General features: G+C 52.6%; 1 protein-coding gene across 1 annotated transcript; it reads right to left on the reverse strand.

The window, feature by feature from the left end:
- Positions 1 to 215: 215 nt before the first annotated feature.
- On the reverse strand, positions 216 to 19,096 carry Ngfr (nerve growth factor receptor (TNFR superfamily, member 16)). The gene is made up of 6 exons (NM_033217.3): positions 18,882 to 19,096; positions 12,351 to 12,492; positions 9,372 to 9,731; positions 5,589 to 5,841; positions 3,218 to 3,378; positions 216 to 2,493 (listed from the first exon to the last, which is right to left on the reverse strand). Exons 1-6 carry the CDS (start codon positions 18,954 to 18,956, stop codon positions 2,201 to 2,203), a joined length of 1,284 nt encoding a protein of 427 aa, NP_150086.2. The 5' UTR covers positions 18,957 to 19,096; the 3' UTR covers positions 216 to 2,200.
- Between the last annotated feature and the right edge of the window lie 4,717 nt (positions 19,097 to 23,813).

Genomic DNA, 23,813 nt, shown 5'->3' on the forward strand with positions numbered 1-23,813 from the left:
GAGCAAAGGCCTCCTCACCCCGTTCTTTCCCCCCACCCACTTCTTGACTGCATACGAGAAGTTGCTAGATTCTGGTCAAAACTTCTAGAAAAATGGACAGTTGGAAGTTATAAAGGTTAAGGGTTTCGGGGGGAAGGGTCGATGATTTCTGCATTTAATCCCAACTAACAAAACGTGGTTATTTCCAGAAAAAAAATTCTCTTGGCATCGTTTTCTTTTTTTTTTGCTATTTAATGGTCATCACGTATGTTTTATGTGTAGGTTTTGGGAGGGCCCAAGAAATGATTACACAGGATGCAAAGGGGAAGTGTCAGGGAACATGAAGAGGTCTGGATCTCATAGTCGCCAGCTGGAGGGCCAGAGGTTCCATCTTGACCCAAAATAAGGCTGGAGAGACCCCCAGAACCAAACACATGCTAAACTGGTCCTGCAGCTCCTCCCCCACCCACCCACCCCCAGCTTCTGGGGGAGGAAAATAAATACACAAAGAATGTCCCACTTCCCAGGTGTCCGGGGAGGGCCAGCCGGTGGGGTCCTTCTACTAATTGCAGATCGAGGTCCATAAAAATACCACCGAGCACAAGGCTCCTTGTCTCCTTACAGGGCTGGGTGGACCCTGGGTGGGGAGGGATGGCAGTCAGTCTGTGCATACCCTGCCTGGGGCTCCTTCATGCTAAATAGAGGGGGAGCCCACTCATTCCAACAGCAAGCAAAACAGAACAGGCCAAGGAGCCAGGTGAAAGCGCCGGCCAATGAGCACTCGGGTCCCTTCCTGGCCATGCCCAGGAAATTGGTCCTTTGCAGGGGCCATGAAACTGAGGAGAAAGTTGCCTCAGACTGCGGGCCAGCATCTGCATTTTCTTGTGTTCTCACAGCAGCCTGCTTTTCTTCACTGTTTTCTGGGTGCAGCCAAAGTTGGGCTTCAAGAAGGGGAGGAGAGGGAGCGGTGTGAGCATTCCTCCACACACAGGCCATTGGAGACCGACGGACAGGGACGGACGCACGCACGCCAGCTCAGATGCAGCAGTTCTTGGCCTGCCAGAGCCGGGAGGTGAGGAAGACAGCCCCACGAAGCTCATCTCGGTCCCCTTCCATCTTTCTCTGGCAGCCAGCGACTTCCAGCAGGATCTGGTCTCAGCCCAAAAAGAGCCATGGGGGGAAAAGCATGATCTCTCTCTCTCTCTCTCTCTCTCTCTCTCTCTCTCTCTCTCTCTGTGTGTGTGTGTGTGTGTGTGTGTGTGTGTGGTGTTGGATTATGGGGTGGGTCCTTGGTCCCTGACCCCTAGGGTTGACTCCAAGGGCCACTGTTGGCTTCAGGCTTATGACACGAATGAGGGTGCTAACAGATTCATCCCTCCACAAATGCCCTGTGGCTAAGCCTGACAGACAGAGGAAGGCAGCACCCCACTCCCCAGGACATTAGCCCGACTCCATCAGAACAGGCCAATGGACCAGGTTTTGAACAGACAGTTCATCTGCACAAGGGTTGGGTAGGGGCCTGGAAGTGGTTGAGGGCGGGGCAGACGTCGTTTCCAGATGTTTCCCTGAAAGTCACTCCATCCCTGCCAACAAGCACTTGACGCCCTCATTCAGAAAGGAGTGTGTCAGCCTACAATTGATCTCCCTGTTGTTGGGTGGCCTAGGTTAGTCCCTGCCTCTCTGGGCTTTACCATCCTATGTGTAAGAGAAGGAGTGTGGACTGGGCTCCAAACCTGCTTTCAGCTCAGATAGGCCTGTAATCCTCTTCATCTTTGGCCAGATGGGAGAAGGGAGGGGTTGAGGAAGGTCTGGCCTACCACAATGCCCCCCCTGTTCTCCAGTTCACAGTGTGGAGTCCATGGCTCTGGTTCATTAGTACCCCCTGAGTCTTAGGGGTGCCCCTGTTACCTTCTCTAGTGTCAGACCCCTAGATCTGACACAGTTAATGTGTAGAAAGAAAGGAAAGGCCTGAGATGGTCACGGGGCAAGACAGGCTTGGGGTGGTCCTATCTCTCGCCGGAGAGAGAGTGTGGTCAGAAGCAAAGGTCCCCTCAGGAGCAGCAACAGGGCTGTGGTTTGGGGAGCGGGACACAGAGGCCCTACACAGAGATGCTCGGTTCTGACTGTTGGGCCACCCCAAGGGAGAGGGGGGCGGCTCTGTGGGGGCTAGAACATCAGCGGTCGGAATGTGGGACAGGACAGGGGCTCCCAGTCGGTGAGCTCACACAGGGGACGTGGCAGTGGACTCGCTGCACAGGCTCTCCACAATGTCAGCTCTCTGGATGCGTCGCAGGGCGGCTAAAAGGGCATCGAGCGTCGCGCTGTCCTGGGCACCCCAGCTGGCCAGCAGGGCTCGGACTGGGCAGGCCTCGTGGGTAAAGGAGTCTATATGCTCCGGCTGGTAGCCCAGCTCGCCTGCCAGATGTCGCCAGGTGTCACCATTGAGCAGCTTCTCGACCTCCTCACGCTTGGTCAGGGGCAGGCTACTGTAGAGGTTGCCATCACCCTTGAGGGCTGCAGAGAACAAGGGGTGTCAGTTCCTAACCTGAGCCCTCTCTCCTTCCATGTTCCCTAACCCTGAGCCCTCACTTCCGTGTTCTCTAACCCTGAGCCCTGGTTCCTTCCGTGAGCCTAGAAGCTTGGGCCAAGACCCCAGAAGGGCCAAGGCACGTTCCTCCAAGTCTAGAGTTAGAGGCGGAGAGATAGCCAAGATGAGGTCCTAGATGAGGCCTGGGTGGGAGGGACCTGGGTCCTGCTGACTCACTGTTCTCCCTACACCCTCGGTGCTGGCACCATCCTTTCCACGCGTGTCCCCTCCCCCCAGCAATCATCAAGGCGAAGGGGGAGGGGACAGGGCAATCCAGCTCCAGACAACTGCAGCAAGTGTCCTAGAGCCTGGCTCTGGGCCGCTAATTAAGGTACACACTTAAGCACTTGTTTCCTAGAAGTCCAGGGCAGGAGGCTAATTGCAGCCACTTTGGGCAGTAATTAACCCCCCGGGGCAGGGGGGGGCAATTAGCCTGATGAGTCTGGATGCTCCAACTTATAAAAGCCTGCATTTCCCAAGTCATCCCAGGAGAAAAAACAAAAAATGCAAAACAACAACAAAAATAAAAAACAAAAACCTTCCCCTTTCCTATGTCTCCCACCCGACTTAGCCTCTCCTACCCTGGTACCTGCCGGTCCCTCCTGGAGTCTAATCATAACTGCACCCTCAGTCTTTTGGCTTCTCACTCACCTTGGCCTGAGGCAGTCTGTGTGTGGGTCTGCTGGTCGTGCAGGCTCTGGCTGTCCACAGAGATGCCGCTGTCGCTGTGCAGTTTCTCTCCCTCTGGTGGGGGTGTCTGGTTCACCGGCCGGCTGTTGGCTCCTTGTTTATTTTGCTTGCAGCTGTTCCATCTGCAGCCCAGGGACAGGGGATAGGCCAGGGCTTGGGGTGAGGATTCTATCAGTGCAGCCAACGTAGCTGTGCTGCCGACTGAGGCTGGGAGTGTGGCAATGTCCCCAAAGGGTCTAAGGAGCTTATTTCTGTATATGATCTTATCCAAAAGGCTGAGAGGCGATAAGATGCTCATTTCTGCAGGTGGGTGCGTAGGTACACTCGTGCGGGTGCATAAACACACACACACACACACACACACACACACACACACACACACACTCTGAAAGCTCTGCAAGGGTGGAGGAACTTGGTAAACATTCAGTAAATGTTCACAGAACCAACTACACAAATAAATGACTTCCTAGAAATTCCATTTCTCCCTACTAAAATACTCCCATATGTGAGCAGCAATCACACACTCACTTACACACACACACACACACACACACATGCGCATACACACACACAGATTTCCTTGGCAAACATAAGCAGCAGCAGCAACAAAAACTCTGAAGATAAGTGTCCATCAAGAGCGGACTGGCTAAGCACATTACAGCCCATGTCTGGTGCTGTTGAATGAGAGGCTGTAAATGATCAGATAATCTGTGTTCTGAGGAAAGCTCTCCTGAGGGGGAGTAAGAGGGAAGAGTACATTGTAGACGGTGAATGGTGTGTTCCCACCGAATCGTCAGAAAAGTTCTTCATGTCTACATGTAATTATAAAACATTCATGTGTGGGTATATGTGTATGTATATATGCATATAACGTGTGTGTGTATGTATGTGTGTGTGTATATATATGCACTCTAAACAGCTTAGAAAGTGTTATCCCAAAGAGATTTCCCACAAGATGTGCAGGATTTGAGGAGATAAAGCGAGGCTTTTGCTTTTTGCGTTGGAAGCTGTTTAGAAGTCTTGGGACTGGAGCTATTGCTCAGTGGTAGTAAGCAGGCTTGGCATGTTCAAAGATCTGGGTTCCATTCCTCAGCACCGCAAAACAAATTCAGTCTTGTTTGCATTTGCTTTTAAAAAGCATGGATCACTTTGATGATTTAAAAACAAAATACCAAAGGAAAAGAAAAGAAAGAAAGAAGAAAAGAAAAACGGAATGGGACGCACACTCAAAGCTGAAAATGCCTTCTGCGAGTTCTTCTGTCTTGAATTCCTTGATGTGGGTCCCACAGGAGCCCAAGGGTAACAAGGGAGTTTGGGAGTGACAGGAAAGCAAGGGTGACTTAGGAAGAGAAGAGACACATGCAGAACCAGGAACCGTGGGGTGAGTGTGACTGAGGGCAGGGATGCAAGTAGCCAGAGGAGGTGGCAGGGACTAAGGAACAGGAGGAGCAGCTTGGGAGTAGGGAAGAGCTGGAGCCAGGACAGAAAAGAAAACCATGTAATAACACACATACACTCCCACACATACACACCACACACACTCCCATACACACTTCCCCACATACTGTACACATACACACGCACACAAACACACATACCACACGCACACACAGATACTCCCACACATACCACACACATACACACCACACACACTCACCCCCCATATGTGTGTGTGTGTGTATATATATGTGTATATGTATATATATGTATATATATATATATATATATATACACACACACATATACTCACATACTATATACAAACACACCACACACACTCATACACCACACACACACACACACACACACACAAACACACACACCACATACACCACATGGACACACCACACACACACCACACACACACACACACACACACACACCACACACACACACACTCATACACTATACACATGCACACCACACATATACCACACATACACACACATTATGCAAGCACATACACCACACACACACCACATAGACACTCTCACATACCACATATATACACACACACACACACCATACACATACACACATACATACACACACACACCATACACATACACACACACTATATGAGCACACACACACCATACACACATACACACACACTATATGAGCACACACACACCATACACACATACACACACCATACACACATACACACACACTAATATGAGCACACACACACATACACACACGGATACACCCCAGAGGGCATGAGATAGTGTTGGAGGATGAATTTAGGGTTGAATTAAGGGTATGTATGTTTCCAGGTCAAGGTCGGAGCAAACATCTCCTATGTCATCCTCAGTGTGCCCCCTCTTACCTCTTGAAAGCAATATAGGCCACAAGGCCCACAACCACAGCAGCCAAGATGGAGCAATAGACAGGAATGAGGTTGTCAGCGGTGCCTCGGGTCACTACAGGCTGGGAGCTGCCCATCACAGTGGTCACCGTATCGGCCACTGTGCTGGCTATGAGGTCTCGCTCTGGAGGTGCCTCCGGCTCCTGGGTGCTGGGTGTTGTGACGTCAGAGCCCTCCGGGGGCGTAGACCTTGTGATCCATCGGCCAGGGATCTCTGAGGAACAGGGCCACAGGAGTTAGGACCTACCCAGGCCTTCCCCTTAGCTCCAGCTTTCCAGGGCTTCATCATGAGCCTCCAGGCACACAGGGCCAGGCTGTTACGCATGGGGGTGGAAGCTGGGACTGTGCACATGCAGTTTAGAAAAGAAGAGCAAGAGCTGTATGACAGGAGACTTCTATCAGTATGGGGCCTCGACTTCCCCATCTAGAGAATGGGCTTTCTGAAAAGAAATGGTCTTTAAACAACTTTTTGGCTTAGGCTGCAGAACCAGGATTCTAGTGTCTGCCAGCAGCCACGCATGAACACCAAGAAGCCTGCATGCTGTAGAGCATCTTTAAGCTGGAGCAATGACTTAATTGCTTTGAGGAATGGAATTGCTCTGACTTAGTGACCACAGCCTTCAGGAAGGATAGGGCACTTAGAGCTGATCAGAGGCCTGATCAGAGATGCTGCCCGGCAGGTGGCACTCAGCCCCTTCCTGTCTCAGATGCTCCAGGCCTAGGCTGGCACTAGATGTATAACTGGCTTACTTCACCCCCAGCCAGTCCTTGAACAGTGGCCAGCATGTTTCTTGTAACGCCTGACACCCCCCACTCCCAAAACAGCCTAGCCCTGGCATCTAGAGAAGAGTGGGTTAGACAGCTGGCACCCTCGTTAGCAGGAAGCAGACAGCTGGCGGAGGGAGGGCCTACGAACTAGACCCTGCCTCAGAAGGAGCAATTCTGTGCTTGGCCACCCATCTAGGCCCGCTCATGCCATTTGGACATTGCCAGCCTTCCTGGCAGAGGCTCCAGCCCCTCTTGGCACTAGTGGGTGGGATTTTCCATTCTGCCACCCAGCCAGAGGCAGGGCTAGGGGTTGTAGGCTCTGGATGGTGGCCTGGGGGATACTTGTCTGGGCAAAGCAGCCTGTCCTATCCATTCTCACTTCCCACGCAGGGAAAACAGGGAGGGAAAGCAGACAGGGTATGCTTGTAAGGTTAAGGGGAGGACACTTTGCTACCCAGCTCTGCCCCGCCCAGTCTACAGTGTGCCCACCCAAGCTGGAGTTAAAGCTGCCCACTAGTCCTCTGGGTCTCCCTGGCTCGGGACAGAGATGCTTCAAAGGCCCCATTTTCAGCACCTTCTGAGGGGTAAGGACCCCAGATGTGAGTCTGGAATCCATTTGACTGGCAGTGTGGGGAAGGTTGCCATCTGCTGCCCAGTCCCACCCCACCCCCATCCCAGTACCGGGCAGGGCTGGAAGGAGAGGGTGGGAAGTGGGAGAGACAGCCCTGTCTGGGCATTAGACCCTAGAGGACCTTCTTATGATCCGCTAGGGGAACAGGGAAGGTTGAAGGTGTAGCCTGAATCCAGAGGTTGCAGATGTGACTCAGTTTAGATTGACAGTCCTGCCCCCGAGGTTGATGTGGGTGGGTGAGCGATACAGAAATGAAGGAGCCTCAGAGAAGGGCTAAAGGCAGTGTCGAGTGTCCAGGACACCTCCCCTCACCCCCGCCCCCAGCCTCTCTGATAGGGTTGGAGACGAGATCCAGATGTGGGCCTGTCCTCTGACGTTCCAACCCGCTAAACACTTGGCAGGTCCTGACAGCCATTTCCGGAATGGGAGCTATCAGGAAGAAGAGGGAGCAGGTGACCCCTCCTAAACTTCAATGCGGTAAGGAGGCCGGGCGTCTGCCCCAAGGCTGGGTGAGTCACCATGTTGACACCTGAAATGTATATGCGGGCGAGTATTTAACATTGGACAAGAGTGGGCTGCCAACCCAAGAATCAAATTCCATTTCCTGAAAGGGATGTTTGGCCTCAGGGCCAACATTTAACCCTTCAGACGTTGGAACAGAAAGAACAATATAAGGATAAATGTTACTGGGGGGTCAGGGGGTGCCTTCTGCCAAGATGACTGAGAAAGAAGGATCGCGTCTGGGAAGAAATGATTCCTTGCAAGACGGAGCCTGCCCCTTTTCCAACCAGGTCCTCCCTCTCCTCTAATCACAACCCCGACCTTGTGCACCACCGGCTGATCTAGACTTGCCCACAGAACTGAGCTTCCTGCTTCCTGCTGCCTGACTGCCGAAGCTCTCTCCCCGCTCAGCTTAGCCTCTGAGGCCATTTGCCTGTCTTGACCCGTGGAAATCTCCACCACAGCCACCCTGGGGCCTCTGCCCCATCCCTCTCCACCTATTCATCAAAGAACTGCAAGCATGTTTAGGGCCTCTGTGTAGCTTGCCAGGCTTCTCTGCTCTACTACTAGAGCAAGCTCAAGTCTGGGTATGGAGGAGGCCCTGGCTGGTTGTCAGGACCCCTCCCCGGCCCAAGGACAGGGCATCTGTAGCTTCTATTCCACAAGAGGCCAATGGAAGGCAGAAACTGTGTTGCCTCCATCAGGATCGGGAATCTCCAAAGCTGCGGCTGTCTTCTCTCTCCAGGTCACCACGGGCTGGGGTACCATGCTCCTCTCATTGGACCTGTGTCAAAGGCCATTCCCTCTCCGGGAAAACTAGGGACGTCCCTGAAGGGGATGCTCTTGCCTGCTCAATGTGAGGGCAACCTGAGGTTCAAATTCAAAGACAAATAGATCCATGGGCAGGCCACCCGCTGATGAACAGAATGAAAACAAACAAACAAGCAACAAACCAATACCAGTTGACCCCTTGGAGAAGAACACTACCAGTGACCGTGGTGCCTATACCCTGGCTCTCAGCTGCCTCCTCCTGTCCCAGGATCTCTCTATCTCTTTCAGGTGAGTTATCTGGATAAGGCAGGCCCACAGCTTTCTCTTGTCTACAGCCCTCAGTAGAGGAGAGCCCTCCAAGCATGGCCCACATTATCGTACTTGCCATGCCCCCACTTGCCACACCTCTTTTGTTCCCTGGAACCACTTCCTTCATTATCTGGCCATTTTTTTTCAACCAACTCTGTCTCATTAAATGGCCACAATGCTACCTCATCTCCAGACACCGCGAGGAGAATGTGTCACTCACCCCAACAGCCTTATCGTGACCCTACGGCTACCAGAAAACACTTAGGTCCAGAGACGGGAGTAATCCCCTGGTGTCACTCGGGGCTAATTTGATTTGGGATGCTATAGCCATCATCACCACCCACATCTGGCCTCATAGCTGAAGGCCCCTCACTCCTGTGAGTCCCCAGCCTGACTCCAGAGCAGAAAGCCTGCTCTAGGCTGGAAGGAAGCCTGATTCAGACTCTGGCATCTATGGCGCCTTCCAGATGCTGTTTGTCACCCATATAATCGCTGAGAGAGGAGTTAGAATGACTTCTTCCAGTGAACAGTAAGCCGGGTCTTCCCACTGTCAGTCCAAAGAAGGAATTGGTGGAAAAGATTTTGCTGCGAGGTTGAATCTAGAATCACCACCTCAGTGCTCTTATCAAGAATGTGTTACTAAGCCTCAAAGTAGGTTCTTACCGGATGAAGGCCAGCCTAGGCCCTTACGACCTCCAGAGGGCGCCCTTCCTCACGAATCTAGCTCTTCACGCCCACCCCACCCAGCCTGGAACCATGCTCACCCTCGCATTCGGCGTCAGCCCAGGGCGTGCACTCGCGTAACTGGCGCTCAGTGTCCTCGCACACCGTGCAGGGTAGGCACGGGTCCACGTGGTTGGCTTCATCTGAGTATGTGCCCTCTGGGCACTCTTCACACACTGTGTTCTGTTTGTCCTGGCAGGAGAACACGAGTCCTGAGCCCACCCCGCACACGCTGCAAGCCTCGCAGCGGCCAGTCTCCTCGTCCTGGTAGTAGCCATAGGAGCATCGGCACACGGCATCGTCTGCCTCCACACAGGGAGCGGACATACTCTGCAGGCCCAGGCACTCGGTGCACGGCTTGCACGGCTCGGTGGCGCTCACCACGTCAGAGAACGTAACACCTGCGGACAACAACACACACACGGGGAAGCATCAGCGGCAGAACTTAGTCACAAGGACGGTGTTTGAGCACGGGCATGTGAATACAGGACTGGAATCCCTCTGTCCCCATCCTCAGCTAGGACTGCTGCCTCTGTCTCAGCTTCACCTTCTTATTGACACTCTCTTTGCTGGAGTCCCTCACCCTCAGCCTGAGAAAGCTGGTTTGGCATCTGACTGGGAAGGAGACCCATTCCCCAGGTCCCAGAAGAGTCGGCCCTGGGGCATCCTGAGGTCCCAGCTGTTTAGGTAAATTCCTTGTTCTCAGAGAGTTCCCGGACCTGTACCCTAGTTCCCAGCACAACTAAAATATAATATGAATGGTTCCGTCCAGCCTCACACACTGGCCAGAGGTGAGCCTGTGCCTGAGTTGTCCTTTTTGGCCCTCTTCCCAGGGGGTGGGAGAGGGCAGCTCATGTAAGCCTGGAATGGAGGGACAACAGAATGGCACACTGCTATACCATACTGCCTGCACCTTACCATGCTGCCTGTCCAAGGGCATGTATGGCTCTAAAGAGCAGACCAGTGCTCCAGGGAAGACAGCGCAGGTACAGCAAGAAAGACGGGAGACACTTGCAGGCACAGTGCCCTGGCCCTTTCAGTATTAAGGGTCAGTTCTCAAGCATACCGTCTAAAGGGAGAGTGTGTGTTGGGTGGAAGCAAAGGACAGAATGAAAGGGGTCGCAGTGGGGACAGGAGAGAAAACAGAAGGGGAGGGGCCTGGGTAACAGGTCCACTTCCAGGTAGTTCTTACAGAGGTAACTTGCTTCCCTTTCCCTGGTATCAGGCAGATCTGACTTCCAACTCACTTCTGTGACTCACTAGCTCCTGACACCTGCCTCCGAAGTGCTGGGATTAAAGGGTGTACCACCACCCAAAACAAACAAACAAACAACAACAAAAAAAAAACTAAATAAGTCACACCCACACCCACACCCACAGGGTTGTGATGAAGAATGTGATAGACCCCATGATGAACGGTAGTAAAGATCGTTGGTGGTTGAGGCACAGTCGGATGGCAGAAAGCACTTGGCAGGACAATCTCTCCAAATGAGAGGGTGCTGTGTGGGAGTGAGGGTGGGGACAGGATGGAAAGAGCAAGCCGGCTCCTGGGAAAACACAGAGCTGAGCCGGATGACTCCTGGGAGCAGGTTGTGGATGGTGTGAAAACTGTGGTCTTTTGTTGGCAGAGCATGAAGGCAGGAGCTTAACAGGCTTCCTAGTGGAAACGGGTTTGTTTTTTTGAGGATGGAGGGAAAGTCCGCTGGGGTCCCCAGCCCATAAAGTAGGCTTGTAAAAGCAGCCTGTTAACACAGCTGGAGGGGAGTGTGGCAGAGGAAACCCAAGGAAGAGGAAAGGGGGAAGGAGAGATGCAGGGAGGCTGCCCCGCCCCTCTCAGAGTTGCCCCTGGCTCCTGGCGTGTTTCCTAATTCCTGGCATGGCTTTCCTTGAGTCCCCAACCCACCAGCTGTTGAAGAAGGGTACACAGGAGAGAGAGGGGTATGACCTAGGACACTGACAGCCAGGCAATAGGAGGCAGTACTCCTGGCTGATGTTCAGTGCCTTAGGACAGAGACTCTGTGAATCTGAGGTAGGTAAGGTGCCACCTTCCAAGAGGGCAGAGCCTTTCCATCCAGCCCAGGTGTCCCACTGCTGGGGACAGGGCTACAGAAGTCACAAGCACAGAGATAGAAATGCATGTGTGTGAGAACACTAAGGAGTCCGGTTACCTGAAGGCTGGGCAGACTCGGGAGGGAGCATACAGAGGTAAGAGAGGACTGGCTGGTAGGCTCAGAGTTCCCAGCTCCTTATTCTGTTACCAGCAGCCCTCCTAAGGGGACTACATGCCTGGAAGATGTAGCATCTTCCTGGCAGCAGACAGGGAAAGAGTTCTTCTGCCTTGGGGCCTGAGGCAGCCTCGGAAGAAACTGAGACTCCTGGTCCCACAGGGCACAGAACTCACACGGGGATGAGAACAGAGCTGTCATCTGGCCTCTCCCTCCACCACTGCTGGAAGATGAGCCTCTCTATTTCTGAAATGCCAGGCAGCTCCACTCTGCAGTTTCCACTCCATGCCATCCCATAGTAAGGACATCCTTGTGCCACAGCCCCTGTCCCTCTTGACATCAGAAAGCTACAGAACAGTGGCCTGGAGGAGAGGCAGCCACACCCTCCCAGGATCCCCCAAGGTCAGTTTCCAGGGCAGCCAGGATTTGATTCTTTTTCCCCTCCCCCCAAAGCCACAGAGGGTAGGTTGCAACCATTGATCTTGCAGCACCGAAGGTATTTTTAGCTGGCCTGAGCATCAGTTCCTTCTCCCTGCCTAGCTTTACTCTTCTACCAGCCTCTCTGCTTGAGGGGGCTGGGAAGGGGGACCCCTCTGGGGATCCCCCACTGGATCCCTTCCTCCCTCAGCATACTCCCTTATCCATTCAGTCCCTCCCTGCTCCTCCTGCTTTGTATCCCACCCATTTCTGGTACCTGTACAGAGGTTGGCAGGGAACCTGCCAGGAGGCAAAACCCTTTCAAGCTCTGCTCTGTGCATGCTAAACCTTCCCCTTTTGCCACCCTAAGAGACTCACTGTCCAGGCAGGGTTCACACACGGTCTGGTTGGCTCCGCAAGGCTGGGCCACACCTTCGCCCAGGTTGCAGGCTTTGCAGCACTCTCCACTGTGGGTGTACATGCCTGTGGAACATGTCTCCTTGGCACCTCCAAAGGACACCTAGGTGGAAGGAGATCACAAGGTCAGCCTGGCAGGAGCAAAGGTGGTGTCTTCCAAGGGATCAAACGCCTCCCTCTTAATACTTTCTATTAGAACCACCTGGGCTGGGATGAGCTCACCCGGGAGGCATTAGGAGGATCAAAGCTGGCAGGAAGGAAGGCTGGGGGGCAGTGGGGGGCGTGGGGGGAGTGGGGCCCTTGACTGCTGCTGGGGTGTGAGGTCATAGCCTCAGTGGCTAACCTTCTGCAGAGTTCACCTTAGGGTTACAGCCTCTCCTGGAGTCCTGAGGATACACCACAGGAGGAGGGTGAGACCGATATCCAGAATGGCTGGGCAGGTTGCAGCTTGCACAGGGCTCCTAGCCAAGGGGGCCAGTGGAACTGAAATTTGGCCCAAACTCCATTTGCTAAACTTCACACCTGCAGGGCTGCAGTTACCCAGAGGCAGGGCCCTTTCCTAAAAAGGAGAACAGGGCCCTTCTCCAGGTCTCATTCCACATATTAAATATCAAAACGGAGTTGTCTATGTCCAAGAACAGAAGGCAGTGAGGACTTGGGTTCAAATATTGACTCTGTACTGGAGGTGTCTGGCCTGCCCTGGGTTTCCTTTGGGAGTTTTCACCCCTCTGCAGATAAACACAGGGACAGCTTGGTGCCAGGGCAAAGACTGATGGGCAAGTCTGGAGCCAAGACAGAGAAAGGGACGCCTGTTATCAGTGGCCGGCTTTCACCAGCCAGCAACTCTATTCTTCCAGAGTTGACTTCCCCGTCCTAGCCTGACTCCATCCCCTCCCCTCTCCTCCCATGTGGCCCCTGGGAACAGAGCTGGATGGGGGGGGGGGGAGTCAGATTCCTGCCACTAAAGCATCTTTGCTCATGGATGGAACGACTTAGCACCAGATTCCCCCGAGGGAGGGGCTGTTGGAGGCTCACTTTGTTTCTGTTCCTTAAAGAACAATCTTAATGTCTAATAAAACTCCAAAGCCTTCTCTGCAGGCTCCAGACCTTGCGCACACACCCCCCACCCACCCCATTTGATGCTGAGCAATTTGGGCTTTGGTCGTGAGACCAGAGAGCTTTACAAGATTGTTTGGGCATTCCTCTCCTGCTTCCATGCTGGACCGATCTTTGCCAAGACACACCACACACACACACACACACACACACACACACACACCACTGTGGTTTCACCAGAGTTTGACAGAAAAGTAAACAGAGGCAGGAGAAAACACTGGGTGATGCCCTAGGGGCAGAGTGGTCTCCATAAGGGCAGCAGAGAGAGTCCAGGCAGCACCGGAAGCTGCCACCATCTCCTCCCAGGTGCTGGCAGTGGGAGTGCTGGCTGGCAATGGCAACATCTGCAGACCAGGAGCCCTGAGGTACTTGAGGCAGGCTTCTCCCAGGAGCTGAGATTTCAGAAGGGTCTGTTCTGATTTCCTTTCATCACATAGAGCTCGGCTTAAATATTACTTCCTCAAGAAAGTGTTCCTATCACCCTTACCCCTCCCAGAGTAGACTGGCAGGGCTATGGACTGAGGTTGTCCTGGTATCTCCTGCCCTCTCTGGCACATAGTAGGGAGCAAGTGTACATATTTGTTAATTTAAGAACAGGAAACTGCCATGTGCCTTCAGTTACCTGGAAGACTCACTCTGGATGGCTATGTGTCCTCAGGGGCAAAAGTATACTATTGTCCCCCAGTACATTTCTCCTCCACTGAGAGGGGAGGTGGCAGGGTTGGGGGTGGAAACTGCAGGGTGGGCATCGCCCTCCTCCACCTCTGCAGCTTCTCCATCACAGGGGCATCGACTGTTAGCACCAACGATGACCCAGGACTGCAGTGCCGCAGTGTTCTCATGTCTTCCATCCCAGATGAACACATTTTTGTCATTTTGTCAGCTTTTTGATAGTTTTCCTGTCCCTTCTCTTCCTGTCAGGGTATCAGTTGTCACTTCTTGCTCCTATCGCAGTATGACCGGAAGAGTCCCTCTCCCAGAACCATAAAGTGTCAGCTCTAATGGAATCTTTAAAAAATGATGCCACCGGACCGGGTAAAAAGCTGGCTGGGAGCCAGGTGCACACATGCCTGTGATCCCAGCATAAGGGAGGTCAAGCAAGAAGGATCTGAGTTCAAGGCCAGCCAGGACTACACAAAGAGAAGTAGAGATGAGGGAGAGACAGACAGACAGACAAACAGTCAGACAGACAGATGGAGGCATGACTGAGTAGAAGCTTACATGGAGGGAAGAAGTGCCCAGAGTCAAACACTTGGCGTAATCACTACTCAGTCCCTCATCACTGAGGGCCAGAGTGACAGGCCGGTTTTTAATTTCTCGACCAGTAGGTAGGCATGGCAGCGCCTGCCTCAGCCTGCTGCTTGTAAATGAGTGTGTGAGGATGGGCTCGGTGCACTTTATAACCTTTCTTTTCTGCCCCCCACTGTGTGTTGTTCCCTTTGTGGATCTGGGGTGTGCACCACCACTCCTCTTAACCAAGGTCAGCAGAGAGTTGGAGGGTGTGCATTGAGGGACCGCCAGGGGCTGTATGATCCTTGTCAGAGACGTAATAGCTTTGGGCAAGCACCTCTGCCAAGAACCTGTTCACTCCCACTCCTCCCCACTCCTCCTCTCTCCTCCCTGCTCCTCCCCTATCATTCTTTCCCACTCCTTCCTTCCCCTCCACACTCCTCCCCATCCCTCCTCTCTCCTCCCTGCTCCTCCCCCTTTCCTTCCCACTCCTCCCCACTCTTCCCCACTCCTCCTCTCTTCTCCCCCTTTCCTTCCCACTCCTCCCCTCCCTTCCCCACTCCTCCTTTCTCTTCAATCCTTCCCTCTCCTCCCCTCTCCTTAGGCTTCCCCCCTTCTTTAGAGTTGAGGCCACATAATCAGTATTCACATCTGTACTTGGTTAATGTTCCCTCTGTCATAAAATCCTAGATTTGCCACTAAGCAGTCTGTGATGTTGAGCATCTTATTCTTCCCGAATCCCAGTTCTCCCATCTAAAACACTTAGCGTGGCTCCTACACTGGGTTGCCGTGAGAACTGAATGGAATCGTGTGCAGATCCGTCTGGGTAGAGTGTAGCAGGAGTTCAATCAATGGTAGTTGGTGAGGAAGTAGCTTGTTTTAGGAAGTATGAGCTGCTGCCCAAGGAAGACAAGGCAGAAAGGAAGGCGGCAGCCAAGCAGGAGCGTGTGACTAGAGTTCAGACTAATTGCTCCAAACTCCGATCCAAATTGATCAATTTATCAAAGTGACAGACCCATTTGCCTGTAGTTATATCTACTGCATTTATTCATTTCAAAGTTGATAGCATGACTTCTCCATTTTTCAAAATGTTTACGATCTATTTATGTCATTGCAGGGCTGGCTGTCAGTGCTTGGATGAATTGGCTTTTTTTTTTTCAATTGGATAAAACAGAAAACACACACACACACCAGGGTTTGCAACCATATGGATGCTTCCATGGTTTCAGTCCTGACCATTCATAACAGCTTCAGAGAAGGCTCCTCAGAGAATAGAGCCTGGTCACAACCATATGGGATAGGGGTTTTCCAATATCTGGAGAGCTTCAGCCAGGACTAGGCATTGATTACTGCCCCACTCCTCGCCCCTTTGGAAAGCCACTGAGTCATGAGTACAGAGACTGGTGTTAACTCCTTAAGGAAGCTGCCTTATGCGGACTTGAAGATAGGCTAGGGCTCTGCACACATAGAACAGGGGAGTGGCTAGGTTCAGAGCCACAAGGCAGCGGCTAATTTACCCAGCCAGAGGCAGTTTGGGACCACACCCCCTCGAGTGATCTCTAAGTTGGTGGGAAGCTGAAAGGAACCGCGCGTGAGAAGGAAAAACTAAGTCAATGACCCCCGGCTTCCAACATGCCCCCTCTGCTTTCTAAGTTGGGGAGCCTGATGCCCTGCCTCAATTTCCTGGGGGATAAGCTTCCTCGACTGTAAGATGGCAATCACTAAATTTACGTTGCTGGGACCTGTGGTGTATATAACGTCAAAGTACCTAACACAGTGCAGGTCACACAGTAGGTACTTCACAGATTTTAGTGTGTCCTCCCTTCTAACTCATCCCTCTAGGGAGGAGCCAGGTGCTACATGCAGACTGGGCTGACCAGGTAGGGTGGAGGCTTTCCCTTCCCGCAGCCGCTTCATCACCCACCCACCCTCCGCAGCAGCCCCGACGCTCATGCTGCCCATTTGTTGCCTACGCTGCTGCATCCCTATTAGGAGCATTAGCCAGCCGGGCGGCTCCGGTTACAGACGTCTGAATGACAAAGTGCCTCCATTACCGGCGCGGCCGGCCAGCAGACTCTGGTTGCGCTCTGGTTTCAGAACTCTCGCAGCGGCGCAGGAAGAGGCTCGGTCCGCGGCGGAACACAGAACCGGCTCTAACTGAATAACCTGGGGAAAGCAGAGATGGAAAACAGAGCCATAGGGGCTCAAGTCCAAAGGTTCTGTCAAGGTTCAGTGGCCACGCCCTCACCCCTCCAGGATCAGAACTACGCAGCGCCCCAGGCCCTCTTCCCTAGCCAACCATAACAAGGACCAAGAAGCACCTCTAACCAGAAGCGTTAGTTAGCAAACACTCTTGCAGTCACTCCCAAGTCCCCGGAGGACGCCACAAGGACTGACAGCTCCAGGGAACCATGTTTGGGCTTGAGAAGGGTTTTCCATCCGCTTGCCTCCATATCTCACCTCCTGCCTATCCTTTGGAATGGTGTCACCCATATCCCTACTGTGAAACGAAGCGAACCAGCTGCCGCCCCCTCCCCACCTGCGCGCGCCCAGGGAGTTCAGAGCTGGAACGAGGTGACCATCCAGCCACACGACTCTGGCTTGAGATCGTGACCAACTTGCTTAAACTTCGAAGTCCCTGCCTCCTTATCAGTAAGATGGAGATGGGGGGGGGGGGTGTACAGTGCTCGGATGTGGAAAGGGTGGAGGGAAGAGTGAGGAGAGGACGTCACTTTCATTGCCAACCTTCCTTAAGATCTGGTCAGAAATACCCAGAGTACTCAGGTTCATAGAAGGAGGACCTAATGACCTTAGCCGGAGTTGGTGTCTCCGAACAGCAATCCGACAAGAATCCCAGGCATCCAAGTGGCCCCTGTCTCATTTGAGAAGCGTTCATTGACTTTCACCGAAAGCCTGGCCAGGTGTGGGCGGGATGATGATCCTATTAAGTTCTGGACCGGAAGGAGCACGGAGGGCTCAGGGCCCGTGGCGGCTTAACTTAGAAGGGACTCAGTGCGCAGCCCAAGGCGCGCACGCAGCTCCCAACAGCAATCCCTCGCCCGCAGTGCCCCCTGCGGGTCGCCTGGGGTTTTGCATCCCCTAGCTGTGCGCTGCCGGAACCATCACAGCCTTGAGAGTCCCAGCGCTCCGCATCTCGAGAGCTGGCCGGCGTTTAATAGGGTAGGGGGATGCCCCGGCTCTGTCTCTCCGGGTCCACTGAGTTGCTTCAAACCACGTGAAAGGTTTGTCAAGGAACTACCCTAGAAGCGGATTTGCCATAGTGAAGTGAGCGCTCTCTTCCCTGCCTGGGATGCCCAGACGCAATTCCCGGACTGGGCGAGGCCGCTAGAAAGAGCGCTAGAACCCACGCGGGAAACGTCTGTGACTGGGCTGTCCTCATCGCATCGTCCTTGAGTAGACAGACAGGCGGGGCCCCGAGCACTTTAGGGTATGCACCTTCTTTCCATTTCTCTATCTCTTTTGTGGTTGTCTCTTTTCTGCCCTCCATAAAGCCCACTTCTCTCTCTTCAACCTCTCTGCCACTCCCGAATCGCTCCTTTCGATGCCCCTCCCCCCCATTGTCTGGCCGGTCCCCATTGTCCATACTGGGTCCCCTCTGCCTCCAGTCCCTCCAGCTGCCTCCCGCATTGTTCCGTCTCTAGCCCCTCACATCTTTAGTGCCGATCTCTTTCCCTTCCTTCTCTCTGCCCTACAACTCCCCAGGGACTAAGATGCTAAAGAGAAAACTCCCCTCGGGATCCCAAAATTCACACGCTGTCGTCAAAAGAACCCAGGCGCCCGAGATTCCCAAACCTCCCTCCACCCCACTCGAGACTGCTCCCAGTCTCCTACACCGCACCCGTCGTAGTGCTCAAGAACCAGCAGCAGCAAGCAGAACCAAGAACGGGTGTCGTTGCAACAGTCCTGTCTGCATCTCTATCCTGGGACTGGGTCGCCTCTGCGCTCTGAAAGTCCTAGAAGCTAGGAGCGCCCCTGTGGGTCATGATCCCGCAGCTCCTCCGCCACCCGTTGCCAGCATCTGGGACCTTAACGTCTTATTCTGTTCCCTGGGTGGTGGCACCCACATCCCCTTGGGGTTCAGCTCTTTGAAAAGGTTAACGGAGGTCCCTCCTACTAATCACTTACCCCTAGAAGCAGCAGCAGCAGCAGCAGCAGGCGCAGCCGGTCCATGGCGCTGCAGGCAGCACCTGCCCTCCTCATTGCTCGCCTCCGGCGACAGCGCTCAGCTTCTAGCTCAGTCCGCTCTGCGGACCGATGGTGCTGCGCGCTGAGCTGAGCTGCGCTGCGCTGCGCTCCAGCGCCCGCTGCCCGCCGGAGCTGGCGGAGGCTCCACTCGCTCTGGCTGCTAGCGGGCGGGAGCAGCTGGGTGAAGGCAATGCAGCAGCCCCGCCTCCTCCCCGCCCAGCCCGCCCAACTCCCCCCCCCCCCCAACCCCTCCGGAACCGCGCCCGCCCGGCTGCCTAGGGTGGGGAGTCCAGAGCAGTCAAGTGAGGCGTGAGAGGAGCCGCACCCGTGTGCCCCGCTGTGGCTTCTCAGTGGGCTGCCCCACGTACCCAGGGCACCTCCGGTTATGCTGAGCATAAGATGCTTCGGATCCAACGGGGGCCATTGCTCTCCTACTGATGAAGCCTGCCTCGGGGTTAACTCTCTTAAACATCTTTAGCCTAATTGCCTACCTAGCCCTTATTCCGAAAATGAGGCTGCCCTCCTTTTATGGTTGGATACACACCTTATTCCATTCTCTCTCTGTTCCAACTTGTGGAGGGATATGTTCCTTGGGGCCTTCAAGGTGAAATCTATCCCAATATCATAATTTGGGATATCTGTCTGACACTGTTTCTCTGTCTCTGTCTCTGTCTCTCTGTCCCTGTCTCCCCCTCTCCTACACACACACACACATACACACACACACACATGATAGAACCTAGGACCACACACACACACACACACACACACACACACACATGATAGAACCTAGGACCACACACACACACATGCTAAGCAAGCATTGTATCACAGAACTCTATCTCCAGCCTTTCATGAGCTTGAATGAGTCACAGGTGTGCACATAAACCCCAGGAATACACAAACACACTCTCAAGTGCACCTGTACGTGTGTGTGTTGACGTACTGACATCTGCCTATACCGTCCCTCAGGCATTCATATAGACCTGCTCATCCTACAAGGGCTCCTAACACAGACCAGACATACATCAATGCACACAGGCTGACATTCACATATACACTCCTACACACTCACATGTGTGCACTGCACAGTGGTAGTCACACAAGCCCACATCTGTATTTTGCCCTCAAATGCACACACACACACACACACACACACACACACACACACACACACACACAGAGTATACAGACAACACACAAACATGATTACATGAGTTTGTGAGTTTCCTACGGGCAGGGACAGTAGTGTCTTCTCTGACCACCCAAGTGTTCAGTCATGGAGGGGATTCAAGGGGAGAGCTGTTGAATGGATTCAACATCCACAGACTCATCCGTGAGCTGTGTAGGCCTTCTGAGGATCACACTGGCCATGCTCTAGAAGCGTGGCACATCAAACCACCTGTATGCCAAGGAATGTGCAGTCAGTCTTTCAGAAGAAACACCGCCCCGCCCTTCTCTGGTTCCCAGACATCGAAGGCCCTGGTACAGAACTGTGTGGGGACAGTCTATCCCAGCACCAGATGTTAGCTATGTCTGGACTCCAGTTCCTCTTCAAAAAAATACAGTCCCAAAATAATAGAAACAAGGGACAGACCAAGAGCATTTATAAAGCAGGCCTGCTCATGAGTAGGTGATTTCCTAGGTCACTTAAACTTAATTGCAGGAAAAAAAAAAAAACCTATCCTATGTAGCCAATAAAGGCCAGCAGACAGTCCCCAGGAAGGACGGGTAGACATCACTGTGGCTTTGAGAATTCATGTTCATGAGCCACCATGGCTGGATGTAAGAGTCTAGGCAGAAAGCAGGACCTCAGAAGTCCCTGGGGAGTCCTTCCGCCTGGACAGAGATTACTTCTAAGATGTCCCCTCCCCCAACGCTTTTACAGACCTGCCTTACTCTCTGCTGAATTCATGGGAGGCAGGAAGGGGGAGCATTAGCACTTCCAGAAGCATTGAGCTGCTTACTACCAGGCTACCGACAGTGTGGCATTAATTTAAATACTCCCGTTATTAATTTATGATCCCAGTTACTATTATTGCCAAGGTTATCCATCTCAACACAATTTAATACGACCCACACCACCATGGCTGGGCCTGGGTTATTAATAATTTCCATGGTCTTGATCATTTAAGCCTTACTCCAACAATTACAAACAGCAATTGTTACTATTCTTAGCAGTATTTCTATGATTAAGCTGAAGCACAAGCCCGAGATGTACTGCTGAGTGCTGGCAGGGAGTGTGGCTGCATAGGGTGCGGAAGGAGGAGTGTTGCATTGTGGGAAGTCAGGCCTGAGTGCGAATGCTTGCCCCCTGCCCTGTTGCCTCTTCCTTCTTACCTTGGGAAGGCTTCAACCATCTCTCTTGGCCTTTGTTTTCTTATTTACAGGATGGGGCTTTAAAGGAAGGTAATAAGATCAAATAGAGGAACGCAGTGTTCATCACACCGGAGACCCAGCCTTCTCTTGGTCACTCAGTGTGAATTTAGGAGCCCCTGCTATGGCCCACACACACTTCTAGGTACTGGGAATTCAGCAATGGACAAAGCAACTCTCAAGATAACAGTCTCGGTCAGCAGTTCTCAGCCTGGGCATCATGGCCCTTTGGGGGAATCAAACAACCCTTTCACAGAGGTCACCTAAGACCATCAGAAATATCAGATATTCACGTTATGATTCATAACAGTAGCAAATTACAGCTATTAAGTAGCAACAAAAATGATTTTATGGTTGGGGGGGTCACCACAACATTAGGTCACACAGCATTAAGATTGAGAATCACTGGTCTAGATAGAGTATTAGTTATTTCATATGAGGATTATTTTATAATGTGACACCTTGGCTTGACCACACGATAGGTAGCACAGCTATGAACAGAATAGTTCTTTGTTGAGATACCCATATCACCATGACCACGACCACTACCTCCAAGCCAGTGCACACCACTCTGACCACCTCCATCTCCATCACCACCCCAATTCACACCACAACAGCTATCTCAGTGAATCAGTGGGGCCGTTCTCTCCCCACCCCACCCCCACCCCCAAAATCATCATTACCCTGACCACAAGTATAGCTCTTATTGTCAGCTTGGCTGGATTTAGAATCAACTGAGAAGCACAACTCTGGGTTTTTCCAGAAAGTTTCAACGGGCAGGAAGAAAGCCACCGTACAGGCAGTGGCCTCACATGAGCTGGGGCGACAGATAGAATTCAAAGGAAAGGGCAGCAAGCACCTGCATTTATCCCTCTCTGCTTCCTGGATGCTAATGCAATGTGTCCAGGTCCCTCATGTCCCTGCTCCCATGCTGTGGCCGTCTGAATGAGATGTCATCCATAAGTCTCTGGCATTTTGACACTTGGACCTCAGTTGGTAGATGTCTGGGAAGGACTAAGAGGGTGTGGCCTTGATGGAGGAGGTGTGTTACCAGAGGGTGGTCTAAGGGCTTCCGAAGCCCCCCAACATCCCCGGAGGTGTGACCTCTCAGCCTCCAGGTTGAGGGTCTGAAAGGTGAGCTATCAGCACCAAGCCTGCCTGCCTGCCTGCCTGCTGCCACTCTCCCCATGGAGATGGTGATAGACTCCTATCCCTCTGAAACTGTAAGCCCTGAATAAACCTCGTTGCCCTGGTCACGATGTCTAATCACAGCAATAGAAAAGTAACTAAGACATGTGCCTTCCAGATTAAATATGTGTTTGAATAGGGGGGTAAAATAAACCTTCCTTCTTTTTTTCTAAGATTTATTTATTTTATTTATATGAGTTCAGACACCAGAAGAGGGCATCAGATCCCATTACAGATGATTGTGAGCCGCCATGTGGTTGCTGGGAATTGAACTCAGGACCTCTGGGAGAGCAGTTAGTGCTCTTAACTGCTGAGCCATCTCTCCAGCCTCCTAAACCTTCCTTCTCAATTTGCTTTATTGAGTATTTTGTCATAGCAATTAGAAAAGTAACTGATAAGCCATCGTCACCATCATCTGTCACAGACGATTTACCAAGTCCAGTACTACATGACCGTGACCACACACACTCACTATGGCCATCATCATAAAAACCCTAATGCGATCACGGCCATCGGACCCACCTCTGCTCATCCCTTAGAACCGCTAGCTGCCCGAGCCAAACTCCTTTCTGACTGGGACTCCTGGCCCCAAACCAAGCAGTCTTCAACTCTAAGTGGTCCTATCCCAGACTCCACAAGACACCTTCTTCTCAGCCCTCTTTTCCCTAACCTCTGAGAGACAGGATGAGGGGGAAGACTAAAAATATGGCCAGCTTGGCAGCACCAAGGCGGCAACAGTTTTCCTGAAGGGATGTTAGAACTGTCTCCTGTGATAATGTTGCACTTAGAGATGATCTCTCTCTCTCTCTCTCTCTCTCTCTCTCTCTCTCTCTCTCGGCTTCCTAGACTACAGCAACTTCAAGGTAAAAGGATGGATAATATATGCTTAGTTCAGCATGGAGCTGGGACGGGGAGGGGGGGTGGGAAGGTGACTTATCAGGAGTCCACATAGGAGGGGCAAGCCCTCCCTCATTCACCTTATCACCTCCCCTCCCCCTCCAGCAAGGTGTCCCCTAATGTCCTCTCCTCTTCCCATTCCATTTGTCCTCCCACCTGGACCTCTCCCAGGGCCTTCAAAGGACTCAGCCCCGTCATGGCTGACGGATCCATGTGCCCATATTCCTGGCTGCAACTGTGAACCAGCCTGAAGCTGCAAACCCCTTCCTTGCAGACAATGAGAAACCCACTTCCAGAGCCTTTCTATAGGCTGGGAGAGGCATACAACTGTCTCCCACAGGCCAGGAGATGCACATGGCTGTCTCCCACATTCCCATTGCAGTCCCAGGAAGTTGGTGCTGTAACCACTTT

Source organism: Mus musculus, chromosome 11 (assembly GCF_000001635.26).
Source record: "Mus musculus strain C57BL/6J chromosome 11, GRCm38.p6 C57BL/6J".
In the NCBI taxonomy this organism is placed as follows: Eukaryota; Metazoa; Chordata; class Mammalia; order Rodentia; family Muridae; genus Mus; species Mus musculus.

What these genes read in the sequence shown, in the direction of transcription:
- Ngfr (NM_033217.3), bottom strand. Translation starts at nt 18,956, where the DNA reads ATGAGGAGGGCAGGTGCTGCCTGCAGCGCCATGGACCGGCTGCGCCTG. An exon ending in TGCTGCTGCTGCTTCTAGGG is followed by an intron (nt 12,493 to 18,881) that starts GTAAGTGATTAG and finishes CCTTCCACCTAG; the next exon opens with GTGTCCTTTGGAGGTGCCAA. An exon ending in GCCTATATTGCTTTCAAGAG is followed by an intron (nt 3,379 to 5,588) that starts GTAAGAGGGGGC and finishes CCTGGGCTGCAG; the next exon opens with ATGGAACAGCTGCAAGCAAA.